This window comes from Tachyglossus aculeatus, chromosome 1, assembly GCF_015852505.1.
Source record: "Tachyglossus aculeatus isolate mTacAcu1 chromosome 1, mTacAcu1.pri, whole genome shotgun sequence".
Lineage (NCBI taxonomy): Eukaryota > Metazoa > Chordata > Mammalia > Monotremata > Tachyglossidae > Tachyglossus > Tachyglossus aculeatus.
In genome coordinates, this window is record NC_052066.1 from 1,377,372 (window position 1) to 1,400,572 (window position 23,201).

General features: G+C 52.0%; 1 protein-coding gene across 2 annotated transcripts in view; it reads left to right on the forward strand.

Annotated features, from left to right (window-relative positions):
• Window positions 1-23,201, forward strand: part of KALRN (kalirin RhoGEF kinase) — a 288,617-nt gene that overhangs the window by 163,231 nt on the left and 102,185 nt on the right. Inside the window, exon 34 of one of the 2 annotated variants that reach the window (XM_038752830.1) lies at window positions 18,577-18,898. In XM_038752830.1, coding sequence (XP_038608758.1) covers window positions 18,577-18,898 — 322 coding nt within the window. Of the gene's footprint in view, window positions 1-1,576; window positions 3,152-18,576; window positions 18,899-23,201 lie in introns of those variants that run through there. The other variant, XM_038752839.1, reaches the window with a different exon arrangement.

Genomic DNA, 23,201 nt, shown 5'->3' on the forward strand with positions numbered 1-23,201 from the left:
TGTACATTAAGCCTCCTTCCCCCCCCCCCCCACCCAACTCTCCCACCCATGCACACTATCTCCCCTGAGAGATAGGGTCAATGCCCCCTGGGTAACAGCTGTAGGAGCAAGAGGGTGGAAATGGGGTCTGCAGGGGTGGGGAGACTCGGAGGTAGAGATGGAAGGCGGAGATATGGGGGAGGTACAGTGGGGAAAATGGTGGGGGTGCAAAGGACAGGTGGGGTAGGGGTGGTGGATAATTAGAGAAGCAGCATGGCTTAGTGGAAAGAGCACAGGCTTGGGAGTCAGAGGATGTGGGTTCTGACCCCGGCTCTGCCACTTGTCTGCTGTGTTACCTTGGGCAAGCCATTTCTCTGTGCCTAAGTTACCTCATCTGTAAAATGGGGATTAACACTGTGAGCCCTACATGGGACAATCTGATGACCTTGTATCTACCTCAGCACTTAGAACAGTGCTTTGCACATAGTAAGTGCTTAACAAATACCATTATTATTATTATTTATTATTATTATGACGAGGGGTCCCACAGTCAGGGGCCTCCTGGCCGGACCCCAGGAAAAGGGGGGCGTGGGGGTTCCCCATGAGCGTCAGGTGCTTCTGGTTCAAAGGCATCTCTGGAAGTGGGTGGGGGGTCTGCGGGACCCACCTGCGGACATGGGGCGGACAGGAGCTTCCCTCCAAAACCCCCCTACCAGCCGACCAGCTGCTGGGCCTGTGGCTTCCCATGGGAGATCGTGCGGTGGGGGGCAGGGAGCTTTGCTGGAGGAGGAGGAGGAGAAGGGAGAGGAGACGAGGGGGAGGAGGTAGAGGATGAAGTGGAGGGAGAAGGGGGACTAACCTAGGAAGGGGGCTTTTGGTGGTTGCTCGCTCATGCCTCCCCCAGAGTTTTCCGGCTGTGACTGTTGTCTGTCTCGAGGGTTTCCTCTGGAGGGAGACCCCCTTCCCCACTCTGGTCTCTCCCCCAACATCAGTGTGCCAGTTGGGGAGGTGGGTCCCACAAAGTGAAAACACACACACACACACACACACACATACACACACACACACACACACACACCCCACCCCACCCACCACCCCTGGGCGCTGGGGGAGGGCAGAGGGAGGAGGAGTTACAGTCCTTGCCCCCTGGGGGCTGCCAGTCTGATGGGGAGACAGGACACACACACACTCACACACACACACACCAACACACATACTCTCACCCTCTGCTGGGTACTTAATTGTGCTGTTTGAACTAGAAAACTGTGTAAGCAAGGGGGTTGGTGGGCTTTGTGATGGGGCTCAGGGTCCAGGCTGGGATCTTGGGGGACCGTGAACAGCGACTGCACAGGGTGTACAGGGTGGGGGGTGTGTGTATGTGTCTGTTTTTGTGGGCACTCACGTGTTCCCCATGGTCCCATTGAGCCTGGCGGTGGGGGGACAGAGGATGGCTGTTCTGAGCTCCGGCTCCCGGGCTCTGTCCTGGTCATCCCGTGACCTTGCCGGAGTTGGGGCCCAGTGGTTGGCTGCATGCAGATTGATGCAGATTGATGCAGATTGATGCAAATGCTAGAGCGCCGGCCCTTCTCTCCAACAGGATGGCATCTCCGCTTCGCGGTGGTACCTGGGCCCCCGGGACCCTTTCTCCACTTACGTTTAGTGAGCGGGCACTGACCCTTCCCTGCGATCGCACCAGGCTTGGCCAGGCTGTGGACAGCCACCGTCCGGACACGCCGCCTCCCCCGTCGGCCGGCCCGCCCCCCACCCCGAGCCCCCACCCCCGGCTCTGTTCCGGTTCTGGGGGTTGCCCTGGGCCATCGACCTGCAAGGTTCTGGGGGTCACCGCTGACACCGGTCCGGGATACAGGATTAACCCCCTGCTGGCCGCTGGCCTGCCTAACCCCGGGCCAGGAGAACGGACATGGGGGGTGGGGGATACCCCGAAAAGGGTCTTCTTGAGGGAAGAGTAGACGGTCACCACACTGGAGAGTCACTGACCACCTCTCCCTTTGCCCCCTCTCCCCTAGATTGCCCATGGGGCCTGGGGTGGTATCCTGGAGGTGGTCTTCTCCAGGGAAAAATAGATGATCACTCCATTAGGGATTCAATGACCAGCCTTCCCAGCCCCCACAAACCCTCCCCATTCCAGCATCCCCATCTAACTCTACAGATGGTACCCTGGAGTTGGTATTCCGAAGGGAAAAGTAAATGGTAACCACAGTAGGAATTTATTGACCGCCCCCTCTCCATCCCAGAATGCCCATCTGATATGGGTGGTAACAGGTAGGTAGTATATTCCCCATGGAAAAATAGATGATCACTGCACTAGGGATTTAATGACCTACCCCCTCTCCCATCCCAGAGTCCCCCATCTAATACGGAGGGTACCCTGGAGGTGGTATTTTCAAGGAAAATGTAGGTGATCACTGCATTAGGGATCAAGGGACTCCCCCCACCCCGCCGCCCCGACCCATCTCAGAGCCCCCATCTAATATGGGTGGTACCCTGGAGGTGGCATTCTCAAGGAAAAAGTAGATGATCACTGTATTAGAGATGAATTCATCTGCTCCCACCCTGCCCATCCCGGAGTCCCGGTGGAATTGAGGACTGTACTCCAGAGCAGGTGGTCTCAAAGGAAAAGTAACCAATTGCTGCAACAGAGATGCATTCAGGGCCCACTGTCAAGGAAAAGTAGATGGTCACTGAACTAGAGGTATTAACCACCTCTTCCCTTGACCCTTTCCTCTCAAAGTCCCCAGGGGCTAGGGGTGGTACCCTAGAGATAGTCTTCTCAAAGGAAAGGTAGCCAGTCATTGCACTAGAGATGTATTAACCACCTCTTGCCTTGCCCCCTCCCCCTCACAGTCTCCAGGGGCTAGGGGTGGTATCCTGGAGATGGTCTTCTCAAGGAAAAGGTAGCCAGTCACTGCACTAAAGATGTATTCAAGTGGCCCTGTCCAGGAAATGTAGATGGTCACTGCACTAGAGATCTCTTGTCCGGCCCCGGCCTCTGCCCCGTGGCTTAAAGTCCTTATTCTGACCCGCCTGCGTCTTGGCCCTCCAAGTCCGGCCAGGCCGGGGCAGGCCAGAATCACAGTCTCTTTGCCTGTCCCCAGCACATGTCCCCCAATTCATGCTGGACTGCCCCCTCCCCTCCCCGGGTCCACCCTATCTGCCCCACTCCCCCGCCCCCAGTCACTCGGCTCAGGGAACATCAGCCCCCACCACCTGAAGGAAGCACTCAGAGCAGCGGACCCCAGACTTCCCCTCCGTCCACCCCCAGGACTCCAGGACCCCAGCGGGACCCTGCCACCGCTGCCTGGCTTCCCTCACCCACCCCGGGCTCCCCCAGCTGCCAAAGCCTGCTTTTGTGGCTGCTGGAGGGGAGGCCTGTTCCACCCACCACCTGCCCCTTAGGGACTCTCTCGCCGGAGCGTTGCCGTCTGTGCCCCGCCCCACAATTTCCTGATGAGGACATGCACCTAGACCCCCTCTCCGAGCCCAGAGAGCCCCCCTCCCCCCCCGCCCCTGGACCCTCCCTCGGCCGGACAGACCGGCTCATCCCCAGAAGTGCTGGATGGAGGGCAGAGGCCCGTGTCCGGAGCCTGGAACCCGGATCCTGGAGCCTGGAACCCGGAGCCTGGAATCTGGAGCCTGGAGTCCGGAGCCTGGAGCCCAGCACTTAGAGCCTGGAGCCCAGTGTCTGGTGCCCGGAGCCTGGAGGCTGGAGGCTGGAGGCCAGAGCCCAGCACTTAGAGCCTGGAGCCCAGTGTCTGGAGCCTGGAATCCAGAGCCTGGAGCCTGGAGCCTGGAGGCCGGAGCCCAGCACTTAGAGCCTGGAGCCCAGTGTCTGGAGCCCGGAATCCAGAGCCCAGGACCCGGAGGCCAGAGCCTGGAGGCTGGAGCCTGACGTGGTCACAGCTCAGGCTGTGGAGCAGCCGTGTTGCTCAGTGTGATGTGGTCTCCAGCGCGTGATAATAAATCGGTTGAAAGCCTCTGCGGTGCGGAGAATACTTCCTGCCCCCGCCGCCCCATGTCCCCTTCCCCGCCAGGCCACCCCTGCCCCCAGGCTGCCTCGGGGGCCTGCTTCAGTCACCTGGGATGGAGGGGACAGAGGGACAACAGGGAGGACAGGGCAGTGGAGACCAGGAGAGGCAGAGGGAGAGACAGAAGGAGAAGGTCAGAGATGGAGGTGAAGAGATGCAAATAGAGAGACGGGGGGTGGAGGGGTGGAAGGACTGGGGAGATGAAGGACAGGGGATGGGGGAGACACAGAGAGATCGAGGGGATGAAAGGACACGGGGACGGGGTGGGGAGAGAACGAGGGGACAGAAGGACTGGGGTGGGGGTGGGGGTGGGGGACACAGGAAGGACCGAGAGGACAAGGAAGAGAGGCACAGGGGTAGGTGGACGGAGGGGTGAAGGGAACAGGAGAATGCGGGGAGAGGGTGGATGTCCGGAGAGACTGAAGGTGGGTGGAGGCATCTTCTCTGTTGCCCCAGGATTGTGATTCTCCAGTCCGGGTCTCCACTCTAAGGCCAGGCCCCCGTGCAGCCTCATGAAGCCCTCGCACTGCAGCCCCCATCTTTCCCCTGCCCCCTGGCACCTCCCAATTGCAGCTCATTGTGGCTGGGGAGCCAGGCATGGCTCCCGCTAGCCTCACCGTCGCCTGGGGTGGGGGTGGGGAGAGGGGGTTCTCCACCCTCTCCATCCCCCAACCCCCAGCTCACCTTGCAGGCTCAAATGGTGAGGGGCCTTGAGGGTCACTGGGCCATGCCCTGTGCCCAAGGGGAACCTTCCCACCACTCCCTCTGCACCTCCCCCCTGCTCCCTCACTGGGACCTGGCATGGCCAGGGCCGCAGGGCTTGGGGCTTCTGGGGCTGCTGGAACTGTGGGGCTGAGGGCTGCTGGGATTGCAGGCCCACCATGACCTTGGGGCTTCTGGGACTGTGGGGTTGCAGAAGCTGCAGGGCTGCGGGGACCGCCAGGACTAGGGCTTCTGGAACCGCGGGACTGTGGTGGCTGCAGAGCCGCAGGGCTGCTGGGACTCCTGGGACTGCTGGGACTGCAGGGCTGGGAAGCCGTTGGAATTCTGAGAGCTGCTGGGACTGCGGGGCTGTGGAACTGCTGGGGCTGTTGTACTGAGAACTGCTGGGATTACTGCTCTGAGAGCTGCTGGGATTGCTGCACTAAGAGCTGCTGGGACTCTTGCACCGGGAGCTCCTGGGGCTCTTGCGGTGGTAACATCTGGGATTATTGCACTGGGAGCTGTTGGGACTGTCATGCTGGGAGCTGCTGGGACTCTTGCCCTGAGCGCCGCTAGGAGATGGATTGATTGATTGTTGTGCTGGGAGCTGCTGGAACTGTTGCATTGGAGGCTGCTGGGACAGTTGCGCTGGGGAGCTGCTGGGACTGTTGCTCTGGGGAGCTTTGGGGGCTGAGGGGCTTTAGGGACTGTGGGACTTCAGGGGCTGCAGAAGCTGCGGGGCTGGGAGCTGCTGGGACTGTTGCACTGAAGAGTTGTTGGGACTGTTGCACTGGGGGCTGCTTGGACTATTACGCTGCAGAAGCTGCGGGGATGGGCGCTTCTAGGGTTGTGGGGGCCACGGGGGCTGAAGGGTGGATCAGGGGCAGGTACAAATCTTTCCATATCTTTCTTCAGGAGGTTCAGTTTTCAAACTGGGTCTGGGCACAAACCGCCCCAATTCCTCATTTCTCCCTTCAAATCATCCACAAACTGCTCCACTACCTCATTTCTCCTGCCAAAGTCATCTACAAACCACCCTGCTGCCTAATTTCTCCCATGAAAATCATCCACAAACCACCCCACTGCCTCATTTCTCCCTTCATATCATCCACAAACTGCTCTGCTACCTCATTTCTCCCACCAAAATCATCCACAAACCACCCCGCTGCCTCATTTCTCCTATCAAAACCATCCATAAACCGGTCCACTGCCTCATTTCTCACAACAAAACCATCCACAAACCATGCCACTGTCTCATTTTTCACATCAAAACAATCCACAAACAACCCTGCTGCTTAATTTCTCCTGTCAAAACCATCCATAAATCTCCCTGTTGCTTCATCTCTCATTTTAAATTAATCAGTCCATCAATCAAAATTATTGAGAACTTACTGTATGTACAGCCCTGTACTAAGCATTGGGAGAGGACAATAGTTAGCAGTCCCTGCCCTCAAGGAGCTTATAGAACACTGTGTGCAGCACACTGTGTTGGGTGCTAGGGAGAGGGCAACAGAGTTAATAGACCCAATTCCTGCCCTCATATAACTGATAGTCTACTGTAATAATTTATAATAGTAATTGGGGCTTTTGTTAAGTGCTTGTTAGGTTCCAGGCATAGTACTAAGCGCCAAGGTAGATACCAGGTAATTGGTTGGACATAGTCCCTGTCCCTCATAGGGCTCACAGTCTTAATCCCCATTTTACAGATGAGGTAGCTGAGGCACAAAGCAGTGAAGAGTCTCGTCCAAGGTCACACAGCAAACAAGTGGCAGAGCCGGGTTTAAAACTGAGGTCCTTCTGACTTCCAAGCCCGTGCTCTATCCACTATACCATGCTGCTACTGTGTGCAGAGCACTGTGCTGAGCGCCTGGGAGAGGACAATAGAGTTAGAAGCAGCACCAAACAGGCCTGGAGGAGGTGTGATTTCAAAAGGGTCTTGGTGATGGGGTAGGGAGTGGCAGGGAGTTGGTAGTGGAAGAGATGAAATCGGGGCACAGTTTGGTTAGCCTGAGAAGAACAGAGAGGGTGAGTTGGGGTGTGGTGGGAGAGGAGAGTTGATAGATTGCTGACACAGTGCCTTAAAGCCAATCGTCAGCAGAGTTTCTCTTGGATGAGGAGGTAGATAGGCAATTGTTGGAGGTTTTTGAAGAGTGGGGAGACGTGGACAGAAATATGGTTTAGAAAAATGATTGGAGCAGCAGAGCGACATATGGACTGGAGGGGGGAGAGGCTGAGACAGGGAGGTCTGCAAGGAGGCTGACGCAGGAGTCCAGGCGGGATAGGATAAGGGCTTAGATTAATGTGGTAACCATTTGGATGGAGAATATAGGACAGGTTTTAATAATAATAATAATAATAATAATAGCATTTATTAAGTGCTTACTATGTGCAAAGCACTGTTCTAAGCGCTGGGGAGGTTACAAGGTGATGAGGTTATACCATGGGGGGGCTCACAGTCTTAATCCCCATTTTACAGATGAGGGAACCGAGGCCCAGAGAAATTAAGTGATTTTAGTGATGTTATGAAGGTTGAACTGACAGGATTCGGTGACTGTTCATGGGGATTAATAGAGATGGAAGAATTGAGGATAATGCCTAGGTTCTAGGCTTATGAGAAGGGGACAATGGTGATATTGTCTACAGTGAAGGGAAAGTTGGGAGAAGAGGAGGGCTTGGGGCAGAGAATGAGGAGTTCTGTTTTAGACCTGTTGAGTTTGAGGTGTCAGTGGGACATCCAAGTCGAGATGTCCTGAAGGCAGAAGGAAATTGAGACTGCAGAGAGGGAGGGAGATCAGAGCTGGAGATGGAGATTTGGGAGTCATCCTTGTCGAGGTGGTGGCTGAAGCCATGGGAGCGAATGAGTTCTCCAAGGGAGTGGGTGTAGATGGAGACTAGAAAGGGACCCAGAACTGAGCCTTGAGGAACCTTCACAGTTAGTGGGTGGGAGGCAGAGGAGGAGCCCATGAAAGAGATTGAGAATGAGCGGCCAGAGAGATAGGAGGAGAACCAGGAGAGGACAGTGTCCGTGAAGCCAAGGTTGGATAATGTTACCAGGAGAAGGAGGTTGTCCAGTCAGTCGGTCACTCATATTTACTGCGTGCAGAGCACTGTACTAAGAGCTTAGGAGAGTACAATAGAACAGTATAACAGACACATTCCCTGCCCACAGTGAGCTTCCTGTCTAGAGGAGGAGACAGACATTCATAGTAATAATAATAATAACAATAATAATAATGGCATTTGTTAAGCACTTGCTATGTGCAAAGCACTGTTCTAAGCGATGGGGTAGATACAAGGTAATCAGGGTGTCCCATGTAGGGCTCATAGGCTTCATCTCCATTTTACAGATGAGGGAACTGAGGGAATTGAGGCCCAGAAAAGTTAAGTGACTTGCCCAAAGTAGCACAGCTAATGAGTGGCAGAAGCGGGATTAGAACCCAGGACCTCTGACTCCCAAGTTCAGACTCTTTCCACTAAGTCATGCTGCTTCTCCAATATAAATAAATAAATGACAGATATGGACATAAATGCTGTGGGGCTGGGAGGGGGAATCAATAAAGGGAGCAAGTCAGGGCAATGCAGAAGGGAGTGGGAGAAGAGGAAAGGAGGGTGCAGTCAGGGAAGGCCTCTTGGAGGAGATGGGCCTTCTTGGAGGAGATGTCCACAGTGTTGAAGGTAGCCGAGAGGCTGAGGAGCACTAAAATGGAGCAGGGGAACAGAGGAGCAGGGGATTAGGGGATCGGGGGAGTAGAGGATTGGGGAAGAAGGGGTGTAGGGAACTGAAAGAGTAGGGAGGCAGGAGAGCAGGGCAGCAGAGAAGCGAGGAGCAGGGGAGGAGGAGGATCTGCTTTTGTTTGTGGGGTTTGTTTGGGCCTGTTTGGGGGGCATTTGGGGTGGGGATGGTGCCGGGACCTCCAGGCTTCAGGAATCTGCCTGATTGCCCTCTTCCTTGTGGGTCTGCCCTGGGTCTATCTTGGGCCTGTCCTGGGTCAGTTCTTGGTCTGCCAGATTGTCCTCATTCCTGTGGGTCTGTCCTGGATTTGTCCTGGGCCTGTCCTGGGTCTGCCCAATTTCCTTCATTCTTCTGGGTCTGCCCTGAATCTGCCTTGGGTCTCTCCTGGGAATGGCTTGGGTCTTTCCTAGTCTGTCCTGGGTCTGCCCTGGGCCTGTCTGATTGTTTTCATTCTCCAGGGCCCATTCTGGATCTCCCCTGAGTCTGTTCTGGTTCTGTCCTGGGTCTGTCCTGGGTCATTGCCCTCACTTTCCTAAGTCTGTCCAGGGTCTGTCCTGGATCTGCCCAATTGCCCTCATTCTCCTAAGTCTGTCCCAGGTCTGTCATGGGTCTGTCACGGGTCTGTCCTGGGTCTGCTCTGGGTCTGCCTCCTGGGTCTGCCCTGGGTCTGCCCGATTGTCTTCACTCTCCTAGGTCTGTCCAGGGCCTGTCCTGGACCTGACCTGGTCTGCCCTGGATCTGCTCGATTGTCTCATTCTCCTGGGTCTGTTCTAGGTCTGACCTGGGTCTCTCCCCGTCTGCCCTGGGTCTATCCAATCGCCTTCATTATCCTGGTCTGACCCGATCTGTTTGGGTCTGCCTGATCATCCCTGTTTCCCTGTGTCTTGGGTCTGCCTGATCATCCCTATTTTCCTGGGTCTTTCCTGGGCCTGTCTTGGGTCTGTCCAATTGTCCTCATTCTCCTGGATAAGCCCAGGGTCTGCCCTGGGTGAGTCTGTCCTGAGTTGGTCTGACCTCCCTTGTTCACCTAGCCCTGCCTGATTGACCTAGTTCTCCTGGGTCTGTCCTGGGTCTGTCCCAAGTTCGTCATGGGTCTGCCTAATTTTCCTCATTTCCTGAAATTGCTTTGGGTCTGCCTAATTATTCTCATTTCCCTGAAATTGTCTTGGGTCTTCCTAATTTTCCTCATAATCCTGAATCTGTCTTCAGTCTATCCTGCTCTGTCCTAGGTCCCTCTAGTTGTCCTCATTTTCCTGGGTCTGTCATGGATCTGTCTTGGATCTCTCCTGGGTCCTTTCTGGGCCTGTCCTGGGTCTGTCCTGGTCTGCTCTGGGTCTGCTCTGAGTCTTCCCAATTGTCCTCATTGTCCTGTGTCTATCCAGGTTCTGCCCTGGGTCTTCCTGATTGTCCTCATTCTCCTGGATCTACCTAGAATCTGTCCTGGGTGTGTCCTTGGTCTTTCTGATTGTCCTCATTCTCCTGGGTCTGTCCTTAGAGTGTCCTGGGTCTGTCCTCGGTCTGCCCTGGTTACGTCCTGGATCTGCCTAATCATCCTTGTTCTCCTCCGCTTGATTGCCCTCATTCTCCTGGTTCTGTTCTGGCTCTATCCTGGATCCATCCTGGTCTGTCCTAGGTTGATGTGCTCATCCTTGTTCTCCCAAGTCTGCCCTGGCCTAATTGTCCTTTTTATCCTAGGTCTATCCTGGGCCTGTCCTGGGCCACCTCATTATCCTTGTCCTGAGTTTCTCCTGGGCCTGTTCTGAGTCTGTCCTGGGCCTGTTCTGGATCTGTCTGATTATCCTCATTCTCTTTGGTCTGTTCTGGGCCTGTTCTGGGTGTGTCCTGGGTCTGACTGATTGTCCTCATTCTCCTGGCCCTGTCCTGAGCCTGTCCTGGCTCTGTCCTGGGCTTTCCTGATTGTCTTCATTGTCCTGGTTCTGTCCTGAGTCTGTCCTGGGTCTGCCTGATTATCCTCATTCTCCTGGGTCTTCCCTGGGTCCGTCCTGGGTCTGTCCTGGGTCTGACTGATTGTCCTCATTCTCCTGGCCCTGTCCTGATCCTGTTCTGGTTCTATCTTAGTTCTGTTCTGGGCTTTCCTGATTGTTTTTGTTCTCCTGGTTCTATCCTGGGTCTGTCCTGATCTGTTCTGGGTTGATCTGGTTAGAGATCAGGTTACAGAACAGTGCTTTGCACATAGAAAGTGCTTAATAAATGTCATTATTATTATTATTATTATCTGCTTCGTCCTTGTTCTCCTGAGTCTGTCTTGGGTCGGCCTATTCGTCCTTTTCTCCTGGATCTGCCTAATTGTCCTTGTTCTCTTGCGCCTAACCTGGGTCTGTCCTGGGCCTGCCCTGGGCCTGACTAATTAACCTTGTTCTCGTGGGCCTGGCCTGGGTCTGTCCTGGGTCCGTCTTGGGTCTGTCCTGGGCTTTCCTGATTGTCTTCATTCTCCTGGGTCCATCCTAATTCTTTCCTGGTTCTGTTCTGAGCGTGACTGATTATCCTTGCTCTCCTGCATCTGTCCTGGGTCTGTCCTCGGTCTGTCATGGGTCTGCCCTAGGTCTGACCTGGATCTATCCTGGTTCTATCTTGGTCCTGTCCTGAGCTTTCCTGTTTGTCTTCATTCTCCTGGGTCTGTCCTAATTCTGTCCTGATTCTGTTCTGAGTTTGAATGATTGTCCTCACTCTCCTGTGTCTGTCCTGGGTCCATCCTGGTTCTGTCATGGGTCTTCCCTGGATCTGTTTTGGGTCTGTCTTGGATCTGTCCTGGGTTTTGTCCCAGTCTGTCTTGGGTCTGTCCTGGGTCTGCCCTAAGTCTTCCCAGTTGCTCTCATTCTCCTGGGTCTGTCCTGAGTCTGTTTTGGTTCTGTCCTGGGCTTTCTTGGTTGTCTTCATTCTCCTGGTTCTGTCATAGTTCTGTCCTGGCGCCTAGTACAGTGCTTTGCACACAGTAAATGCTCAATAAATAAAACTGAATGAATGAATGAATGTCCTGGGCTTTCCTGATTGTCTTTGTTCTCCTGAGGCTGCCTTGGCTCTGTCCTGGGTCTGTCTAATTGTCCTCGATCTCCTGGGTCTGTCCTGGGTCTGACTGACTGTCCTTGTTCTCCTGGATCTGCACCCAAGGGAATGGATTTAGATGGAGAATAAAAGGGGACCCAGAACTGTTCCTTGGGGGACCCCCACAGTTAGAGAGAAGGAAGCAGAGGAGGAACCATGAAAGAGACTGAGAATGAGCGGCCAGAGAGATGGGAGGAGAACCAGGAGAAGGTGGAACAGTCCTGGGTCTGTCCAGGGTCTGTTTTGAGTTTTCCAGGCTCGGCAGAATCCTAGTCAGCTACACTTGGGGGGCCTTTCTGATTGATCAATTAATCAATACATCATTATTTTCTGAATACTACTCTGTGCACAGCACTGTACTGAGCGTTTGGGAAAGAACAAAAGAAGAAGTGACATGATCCCTGCCCTTAAAGGACTTACAGTCTAGTGGAAGAGACAGACCATGACATATATTACCGCTAGAGTGAAGTCTGTCGGAAACCTGAGGGCAGGGACAGTGACTGACCTGATTACTTTTTATAGAGAAGCAGCATGGCTCAGTGAAAAGAGCACGGGCTTTGGAGTCAGAGGGCATGGGTTCAAATTCCGGCTCACCACTTGTCATCTGTGTGAGTTTGGGCAAGTCACTTAACTTCTCTGTACCTCAGTTCCCTCATCTGTCAAATGAGGATAAAGACTGTGAGCCCCCTGTGGGACAACCTGATCACCTTGTAACCTCCCAGCGCTTGGAACAGTGCTTTGCACACAGTAAGCTCTTAATAAATGCCATCATTATTATTATTATTATTATTTGTGCCTACCCCAGCACATAGTACAATGTTTAGCACGTAGTAAGTGCTTCACAAATATCACAATCATTATGATGATAATGAATATAATTACTAATCAAGCAATCATATTTATTGAGCACCTGCTGTGTGCAGAGCACTGTACTAAGTGCTTGGGAGAGTACAGAACAGCAGAGTTGGTAATAATAATAATAATAATAATAATAATGGCATTTATTAAGCACTTACTATGTGCAAAGCACCGTTCTAAGCACTGGGGAGGTTACAAGGTGATCAGGTTGTCCCGGGGGGCTCACAGTCCTAATCCTCATTTTACAGATGAGGTAACTGAGGCACAGAGAAGTTAAGTGACTTGTCCAAAGTCATACAGCTGACAATTGTGGACAGCTGACGGCTTGTGTAGAAGCAGCGTGGCTCAGTGGAAAGAGCCTGGGCTTCGGAGTCAGAGGTCATGGGATCAAATTCCGACTCCACCAACTGTCAGCTGTGTGACTTTGGGCAACTCACTTCACTTCTCCAGGCCTCAGTTACCTCATATGTAAAATGGGGATTAAAACTGTGAGCCCCCCGTGGGACAACCCCATCACCTTGTAACCTCCCCAGCACTTAGAACAGTGCTTGGCACATAGTAAGCACTTAATAAATGCCATTATTATTATTATTAATTGGCAGTGCCGGGATTTGAAACCATGACCTCTGACTCCAAAACCCGGGCTCTTTCCACTGAGCCACGCTATGTGTGCTGATATAGTCACTGCACACAAGGAGCTTACAGTCTACAGGGAGAGACAGAACTTAGTGTAAATTAAATAAATGACAGATATATGACAGATAAATGATGTAAGTGCTCTGGTGTTGCGGTAGGGGTGAATTAAGGGTGTAAATCCAAGTGTAAAGATGACCTAGACCAGAGGTGGGAAGGCTTCTTGGAGGAGGTGGGATTTTAATAAGGATTTGAAAGTGGTGAGTGTAATTGTCTGTCATATATGAAGAGAGAGAGGAGTTCCAGGCTGGAAGATGGACATGAGTGAGGACCAGGCGGCGAGATAGATGAGACTGAGGTACAGGGAGGATGTTGGAGATAGACGAGTAAGCTGTGCAGGCTGGGCTATAGTCAAAGAGCAGCGAGGTGAGGTAAGAGGGGGGGAGCTGATGGAAGACTTTAAAGCTGATGGTGATGAATTTCTGTTTGATCCTGGGGTGGATGGGCAACCACTGGAGGTTTTTGAGGAGTGGGGAAACTTGGACTGAATGGTTTTTGCAGAAAAATGATCTGGGCAGCAGAGTGAAGTATGGACTAGAGTGGGGAGAGATAGGAGGCAGGGAGGTCAGCAAGGAGGCTGATGCAGGAGTCAAGGCGGGATAGGATAAATAATAATAATGATGGTATTTGTTAAGCACTTACTATGTGCGAAGCACTGTTCTAAGCGCTGAAAAAATTCCCATCTCCCCGTCGGGGAATCCAACCCCAGTCTCCCGCGTAACAGGCGGGGATACTCACCACTATACTAACGAGGAATGCTTGGATTAACATGGTAACAGTTTGGATGGAGAGGAGGGAGTGGATTCTGCGATGTTGTGAAGGTGGAATGGACAGTATTTGGTAATAGATTGAATATGTGAGTTAAATGAAAGAGTTGAGTCAGGGATGATGGCGAGGTTACAGGATTGTGATACAGGGAGAAATGGTGGTATTATCTACAGTGATGGGAAAGTCACCAGGGTGGATAAGGTTTGGGTGGGAAGATGAAGAGCTCTGTTTCAGACATGTTACAATTGAAGCGACTGTGGGACATTCATTCATTCATTCATTCAATCGTATTTATTGAGCACTTACTGTGTGCAGAGCACTGTACTAAGCATTTGGGAAGGACAAATCGGCAACATATAGAGACGGTCCCTACCCAACAACAGGCGCACAGTCTAGAGACATCCAGGTAGAGATGTTCTGAAGGCAGAAGGAAATATGAGGCTGCAGAGAAAGAGAGTCAGAACTGAAAATGTAGATTTGGGAATCATCTGCATAAAGATGGGAGTCAGAATCATGAGAGTGAATGAGTTCTCCAAGGGAATGGGTGTAGATGGAGAATAGAAGGGGACACAGAACTGATCCTTAAGGGACCCCCACAGTTAGAGAGAGAGAGACAGAGGAGAAGCCCATGAAAGAGACTGAGAAGGAGCAGCCAAAGAGATAGAAGGAGAACCAGGAGAAGACAGTGTCGGTGAAGCCAAGGTTGGATCATGTTTCCAGGAGATAGTGCCAAGGACAGCTAAGAGGTCAAGGAGGATTAGGATGAGTTGAGGCCATCAGATTCGGTGAAAATGTCATTGGTGACCTTAGAGAGAGCAATTTCTGTGGCGTGAAGGGGGAGGACCAGTTTGGAAAGGGTCCAGGGGAGAACTGGAGGAGAGGAACTTGAAACAGAGGGTGTAGACGACTAACTCGAAGAGTTTGGCAAGGAATGGTAGGAGGGAGATGAAGTGATAACTGGAGGGAGCTATGAGCTCAGGAGAATAGGATGTTTGAGGTGGAAGTTAAACATCTGAGACAGTTGTTACAGGCAGTGGGCATGGGAGTCAATAATGATGGAGAGGTAATGTTTCAGGGAGGAGAAGAGGGCAGAGTTAAAACAGTTGAGGATGAATTTGCGGTAGACAAGGTTGGACTGGTGTCTGGATTTCCACTAGCAGCTTGTGCACAAGCATGAAGGAAGCGGACTGAGGAGGTGATCGAGGTAGTGGGTTAGTGGCCTGAGGTCTACGGAGGGTATGGAGAGTGAGGGACTTGGCTTCAGCCAAGAGAAGGGAGGTGGCCTGGGGTAGGTTGAGGTGGGGGTCAGGAGATGGGAAGATGCAGCCAGTCTCACGTTTCATGTGTAGATTATCCAGGGGGCGGAATTCTGAGCTTTCCCCATCTGCCACCCTGCCTTCCCTCCCAACTTCTCATCCATCTAGTAACCCCATTCCCACACCCTGGCAAGCGCCCCACCCCCACTTCGATACCCACTGCTGTGTACTCTGTCCCTTTCAGTGTTTTAGAAAAATGATCAGAGCAGCAGGGTGAAGTCTGGACTGGAGAGGGAAGAGGCTGGAAGCAGGGAGGTCAGCGTGGAGGCTGATGCAGTAGTTGAGGTGGTAATGTGATAAGAGCCTGAACCAGTGAGGTGACAGTTGCCTGGAGAGGAAGGGCCGGGTTCTGTAGATGTTGTGGAGGATGAACTGACTGAGGATTTGGCGCCTCACTGATTTTAAGGGGAGACAAATGCCCCTGAGCAGCCTCCCCATCCTCATGACTAGTGACAGACCATCCTGCAACCTTGATTTCCCCCCTCACCAGTGACCCAGCCTGGACCATCCAACACACCTAACCCTCCCCTCTCCATCCCTGATTCTCCCCATTGACCCAGCACGGACCATTCAACACCCCTAACCCTCCCGTCTCCATCTCTGATTCCCCTCAGTGACCCAGCACGGACCATCCAACACCCCTGACTTTCCCTTCTCCACCCCTGATTCTCCCAGTGACCCAGCATGGACCACCCAACACCCATGACTCTCCCCTCTCCATCTCTGACTCTTCCCAGTGACCCAGCACAGACCATCCCACACCTCTGACTCTCCCTTCTTCATCCCTGACTCTTCCCCCTCTCCCCTCGGACCTCCAGACCACATCTCTTCCCATCTCTAGGAACTCCTAAGTCTTCACCTTTTCCAGGAAGCCTTCCCCAAGCCCCGTAGTCCCCAACCAACCTTGGCACTTTGGTGTATGGGTGTGTTCAATTGTACGTTCAGATACTGTTTTCGTCATTTAATCCTGCCGGACTCACATGCCACTGTGTATTACATCCTTGTTCTTCATGCCGCTGCTACTGTTTGTGAATTACACGTGCCACCTGTCTTCCCCAGTAGACCGGAAGCTCGTTGACAGCAGAGAACACATCTTTCACTTCCAGAATACGTTCCAAAATATTTAGGAAACTCCTAACACAGCAAGTACCCAGTACAGTGCTCTGTCCACAGTAGGTGTCCAGTACAGCATTCTGCACACAGCAGGTGCTCACTCCTATGCTATGAAGAAGCAGCAGCATGGCCTAGTGGATAGAGCCCGGGCCTTGGAGTCAGGAGGACGTGAGTTCTAATTCCGGCTCCGCCACTTGTCTGCTATGTGACCTTGGGCAAGTCACTTAACTTATCTGTGCCTCAGTTTCCTCATCTGGAAAATGGAGATTAAGTCTGCGAGACCCGTATGGGACAAGGACCGTGTTCAACCCGATTATCATATCTACCTGAGTGCTTAATACAGTGCCTGGCACATAGTCAGTGCTTAACAAATATAGCTTAGTACAGTGCTCTGCGTTCAATAAATACGACTGAATGAATGCTTAACAAATACCACAGTTATCATTATTGCTATTCCCAGAGTTGGCATCCACTACAACACTCTGCACAGTACAGTGTTCTACCTACAGTAGATGGTCAGAACAGTGCTCTGCCCACAACAAATGCTCAGTACAGAGTTCTGCACCTATTAAACACCTAGCACAATGCTCTACACTTTGTAGATATCCAGTATAGTATAGAGAAGCAGTGTGGCCTAGGGGAAAGAGCTCGGCCATGTGACTGCTCTGTGACCTTGGGCAAGTCACTTAACTTCAAAGTGCCTCAGTTACCTCATCTGTAAAATGGGGATTTAATCCCTGCTCTCCCTCCTGCTTAGACTCTGGAACAGGAACACAGTCCCACCTGAGTAATTTGTACCTACTTTAGTACTTAGAACAGTGCTTGGCACATAGAAGTGCTTAATAAGTACCGTAATTGATTTTACAACTTTCTACACCCAGCCAATGCCCAGCGTCATGTTCCACACTCATTGAGCACCCAGTACAGCGCTCTGCACAATGTAGACACTCAGTACAGCACTCTGCACCTTTCAGCAACAACTAGACACCAAGTGCGAAAGTAGCCTGGCCTCAGGAAGAGAACATGAGACTGGGAGTCAGGAGGCCTGGGTTCTAGTCCCTACTCTGTCCCTAGCCTGCTATGTTTCCCATGAGCAGTCACTTAGCCTCACTGAGCCTTCACTTGGTCATCTTTAAAATGGGGAGATGTACAATGTGAAAATGTGAGCCCCCTGTGGGACCGGCACTGGGTCCGAGGTGGGATTGTCTTGTTTCTCCCCAGGGCTCAGCACAGAGTAAGTGCTCATTGAATACACTTATCATAATAAGCAGAGAACAATAAGAAACACCAAGACCGACCGGTTTAACTTACTGTTTCTTTTTTTCTCTTTCCCCTCCTCCTCTCCCCTCCCTCCAATCTCCTCCCTCCTTTCTGCTCCTCCCTCTTCCTCCTCCTCCTTTCTTCTTTCCTTCCTCCTCCTTCTGCCTCCTCCTTTCTTCTTTCCTCCCACCTCCTCCTCCCTCCCTCCCTCCTCCCCCCTCCTCCTCCTTTCTTCTTTCCTCCTCCTCCTCCACCTCTTCCCACTTCCTCTTTCCTTCCTCCTCCACCTCTTCCCACTTCCTCTTTCCTTCTTCCTCCACCTCTTCCCACTTCCTCTTTCCTTCCTCCTCCACCTCTTCCCACTTCCTCTTTCCTTCCTCTTCCTTTCCTCCCTCCTTCTTCTTTTTTCCTCTCACCTCCTCCTTTCCTCCCTCTTCTTCCTGCCTCTTCCTCCTCCTTTCCAATCTCCTCCTCCTCCTTTCTTTTTTCCTCCTCCTCCACCTCTTCCCATTTCCTCTTTCCTTCTTCCTCCTTTTTTTTTCCTTCCCCCTCCTCTTCCTTTCCTCCCTCCTCCTCTTCTGTCTCCTTTCTTGCCCCCTCCTCCTTCTGCCTCCACCTCCTCCCACTTCCTCTTTCCTTCATTCTCCTTTCTTTTTCCCTCCCTCCTCCTCCTTTTTTCCTCCGTCCTCCTTCTCATCCTTTCTTCTTTCCTCTCTCCTCCTCCTTTCTACTTTCCTCCCTCCTCCTTCCTCCTCCTCCTCCTTTTTCCTTTCCTTCCTTCCTCCTCCTCTTTCCTCCTCCTCCCTCCTGCTCTTCTCTTTCTCCCTCCTCCTGCCTCTTCCTCCACCTCCTCTTTTCTCCTTTCCTCCCTCCTCCTCCTTTCTCCTTTCCTCCCTCCTCCTCCTTTCTCTTTTCCTCTCTCCTCTCCTCCTCTCTCCTCTCCTCCCTTTCCTCATCCTCCCTCTCCTCGTCCTCCTCCCCCTGGTTCCTCTTTCCTCCACCTTTCCTCCTCCCTCCTCGTCCCTTCCCTTCTCCGCCCCGGCAGCTGTCGGGGGGCTGCGAGCTGAACGTGGTGCTACAGGACTTCGGTGCGGGCCACAGCGGGGAGCTGAGTGTCCAGGCGGGGCAGACGGTGGAAGTGCTGGGCCGCTGCCTGGTGTGGACGACCACCACCACGACCACCACCATGGGGACGCCGGTGGCGGCGGGGGCCACGGCGGGGACGGGGACAACCTCGACAGGGACGGCTGCGGTGGGCCTGGCAGAGCGCGGCGGCCCGCAGGAGGGCCTGGTCCCTGGCAGCTCGCTCTGCTCCTCTCGTGCCCGTGGCAGCCTGGAGATCGACTGCTTCTACCCGCCTGGCAGAGGTAAGGCCCAGACCCCCAGAACCCTGGGACCCGAGGACGCAGGGGCCGGACAGGGCAGGGGAGCCACCGGATGACCCCTTAGGAGGTTGGCATTCAGGTGCCTGACTGGATCATCATCGGTGATGTCTGCTTACTTTGTACCAAGCACTGTAATAAGCGGTTGGTAGAGAAATAATAACAATAATAATGATAATGGTGGTATTTGTTAAGCACTTACTAAGTGCCAAGCCTGGTTCTAAGCACTGGGGTAGGTACAGGGTAATGGGGTTGGACACAGCCCCTGTTCCACCTGGGACTCCCAGTCTTAATCCTCACTTTACAGATGAGGGAACTGAGGCCCAAAGAAGTGAAGTGACTTGCCCAAGGTCACAGAGCATCCCGGCTCTGCCATTTGTCAGCTGTGTGACTTTGGGCAAGTCACTTCACTTCTCTGTGCCTCAGTTCCCTCATCTGTAAAATGGGGATGAAGACTGTGAGGCCCCTGTGGGACAACCTGATCACCTTGTAACCTCCCCAGCACTTAGAACAGTACTTTGCACATAGTAAGCACTTAATAAATGCCATTATTATTATTATGTGGCGGAGCTAGGATTAAAACCCAGATCCTCTGATTCCCAGACCCATGCTCTTTCCATTGGGCCACAGAAAATGCAACAGAGTTAGTAGATAGTTTCCCGGCCCATGACAAGCTTCCAGTCTGAAGGGGGAGACAGACACAAATAGAAATAAATGATTTATAATATGTAATTTAGAGATATGTTCACACGTTCCATGGGGCTGAGGGTGGAGCAAATAACAAATGCCCAAAGGTCACAGATAATAATAATTGTGCTAATTGTTAAGTGCTAACTGTGTGCCAGGCACTGTATTAAGTGCTGGGGTAGATGCAAGGTCATTCATTCATTCATTCAATCATATTTATTGAATGCTTACTATGTGCAGAGCACTGTACTAAGCGCTTGGAAAGTACAATTTGGCAACAAAGAGAGACAATCCCTGCCCACAACGGACTCACAGTCTAGAAAGGGGGGAGACAGACATCAAAGCAAGTAACTAGGCATCAATAGCATCAATATAAATAAGTAGAATTATAGGTATATATATATATATATATATATATATACAATCAAATCAAAATCAAAACAAGTAAACAGGCTTTAATAAATTCTATTTAATAAATAGAAATAATTCTATTTAATAAACTAAATAGAAATAATTCTATTTAATAAATAAATAGAATTTTATAGATCTGTACACATATGTATATGTATACAAGTGTTGTGGGGTGGGGAGGTGGGGGTAGATCAAAGGGAGTGAGTTGGGGAGATGGGAGGGAGGGGGAGCTGAGGAAAAGGTAATTGAAATGGACATGGTCCCTGTCCCACATAGGGCTCACAGTCTGGCGTAGTGGATAGAGCAGGAGGCTGGGAGTTAGAAGGTCAAGTGTTCTAGTCCCGGGTCCACCACTCGTCTGCTGTGTGACCTTGGGCAAGTCACTTCACTTCTCTGTGCCTCAGTTCCCTCAACTGTAAAATGGGGATTGAGACTGTGAGCCCCACATGGGACAGGGACTGTGTCCAACCCAATTTGCTCGTATCCACCCCTGCACTTAGTACAGTGGCTGGCATATAGTAAGCACTTAACAAATACCACGATTATTATTAATCCCTATTATCCAGATGAGGGAACTGAGGCCCGGAGAAGTGAAATGACTTGCCAAGTTCAAACGGCAGATATGTGGTGGAGCTAGGATTAGAACCCAGGTCCTTCTGACTCTCAGGCCAGAGCTCTCTTCACTAGGCCATGCTGTTTCTCTATCCGAGTCCATAAACACTGCGGGAGGGAGAGGGAGCTGGGGGGAAGGGGGCTTAATCTTCCTGGAAGAGATGGGGTTTTATGGAGGGCCTTGAAGGTGGGGAGAGCCGTTAGTACAGTGCTCTGCACACAGTAAGTGCTCAATAAATACGATTGATGATGTGTGAAGAGGGGACAGGACGTGGCCAAGGGGTTGGCCGCTAAATAGAGGAGGTGGAGGGACAGTGAGAAGGTTGGTATTCGAGGTGAGGTGGGAGGGGACGAGCTGATGGACGGCTTCATGGCGATGCTTTTCCAGTCTCGGACGCCCAGCGGCCCATGTTCCCTGTAGCCCTGGGCTAGTGGGTGTGCGACTCCCGACCTGACCTCCGTGTCCCACCGCGCTTGACTTCTTTCCGCTGCCTGCAGACTGGGGGAGAGGGAAATGACCCCTCTCTCAGACAGATGGCCTGTACCAAGGACCGACCCATCGCCTTGAGGCTGGCGGGGTCGTGGTTGCGTGGCTGCAAGTCTGTGGGCAGAAGGGGCTGCACGCTGGCAGCTGGTTGTGTAGTTGTGTGGTTGAAGACTATAGGGCTATGTGGTTGTGTTGGTGAAGACTAGGATGGGGTGGGTGTGTTGGTGAAGACTAGGATTGTCTGTTGTATGGCTGAACACTGTAGGATTGTGTGGTTGTGCGGCCAAAGACGGTAGGATTGTGTGGTTTTATGGTTGAAGACTATAAGGTTCTAATTGGCTCTGCCACTGGTCTGCTGTGTGAACTTGGGCAAGTCACTTTGCTTCTCTGGGCCTCAGTGAACTCATCTGCAAAATGGGGATTAATCCCGTGAGCCCCACACAGAACAGGCACTGGGTCCAACCAAATTTGCTTGTATCTACCCCAGCACTTGGTACACACTAAGTGGCACGTCGTAAGTGCTTAACAAATGCCATCATTATTACTGAGTACTTACTGTGTGCAAAGCACTGTGCTAAGAGTTTGAGACAGTACAATATAACAGCAAACAGACACACTTCCTGCCCACAATGAGCTCACAGTCCAGAGGGGGAGGCAGACATTAATATGCATAAATAAATAAATAAATACATAAATACATAAATAAGTATTTACGAGGCCCAATGCCTCTTTGGCTGCCAGCCTACAGAGCCATGTGACTGCCTGGCTGTGCAGTTGTGGCTCTCCGTGGTTGCGTGACTGTGTGGTTGTGGGGCTACAAAGCTAAGTTTATCATGTGGGGGAGAGGGAGAGAGCACAAGCCCCTCACTCCCGAGTGCCCCCACCTCCTGAGGCCCCCTGGAAAGAAAGCACCCCTCCCCCTCCCCCATGGGCCTGGGAGTCAGAAGGTCATGGGTTCTAATCCCGGCTCTGCCATTTGTCTGCCGTGTGATCTCGCTGTTCTAGACTGTGAGCCCGCTATTGGCTAGGGACTGTCTCTATGTGTTGCCGACGTGTACTTCCCAAGTGCTTAGTACAGTGCTCTGCACACAGTAAGCGCTCAATAAATATGATTGATTGATTGATTGATCTTGGGCAAGTCATGTCACTTCACTTCTCTGTGCTTCAGTTCCCTCCTCTGTAAAATGGAGATTGAGACTATGAATCCCATGTGGGACAAGGACTATGTCCAACCCGATTTGCTTGTATCCACCCCAGTGCTTAGTACAGTGCCTGGCAACATAGTAAGTGCTTAACAAATACCATAGTTATTATTATTATTCACAAGCCCCCCATCCCCACCCACTGGGAGGACTGGGGAGGGAATCCTGGGACATCACCTGGCCCAGCTGGGACAGGTTCAGGGGCCAGTGGGGACAAGGATTCATGGGGACAGACCAAGGTTCCCTGAGGATGCACCTCCATTCTTTGTCATATTTATTGAGCACTTACTATGTACAGAGCATTCATTCATTCAGTCATATTTATTGAGCTCTTACTGTGTGCAAAACACTGTAATAATAATAATAATAATGGTATTTACTAAGTGCTTACTGTGTGCCGAGCACTATTCTAAGCGCTGGGGGGATACAAGGTAATCAGGTTGTCCCCTGTGGGGCTCACAGACTTAATCCCCATTTTACAGATGAGGTAACTGAGGCACAGAGAAGTTAAGTGACTTGCCCAAAGTCACACAGCTGACAAATGGCGGAGCTGGGATTAGAACCCATGACCTCTGACTCCCAACCCTGGGCTCTTTCCACTGAGCCACCTAAGCACTTGGGAAATCACAATATAGCAACAAAAAGACACACTCCTGCCCACAAGGAGCTCACAGTCCAGAGGGGGAGATTGACATTAATATAAATGAAGAAATAGATAAATAAATGAATATATGACAGATATTAAGTGTACTAAGCACTTGGGAGAGTACAATATAACAATAAGTAGACACATTCCCCTCCCCCTCCCCACCCCCCCGCCCTACCTCCTTCTCCTCCCCACAGCACCTGTATATATGTTTGTACAGATTTTTTACTCTATTTATTTTAC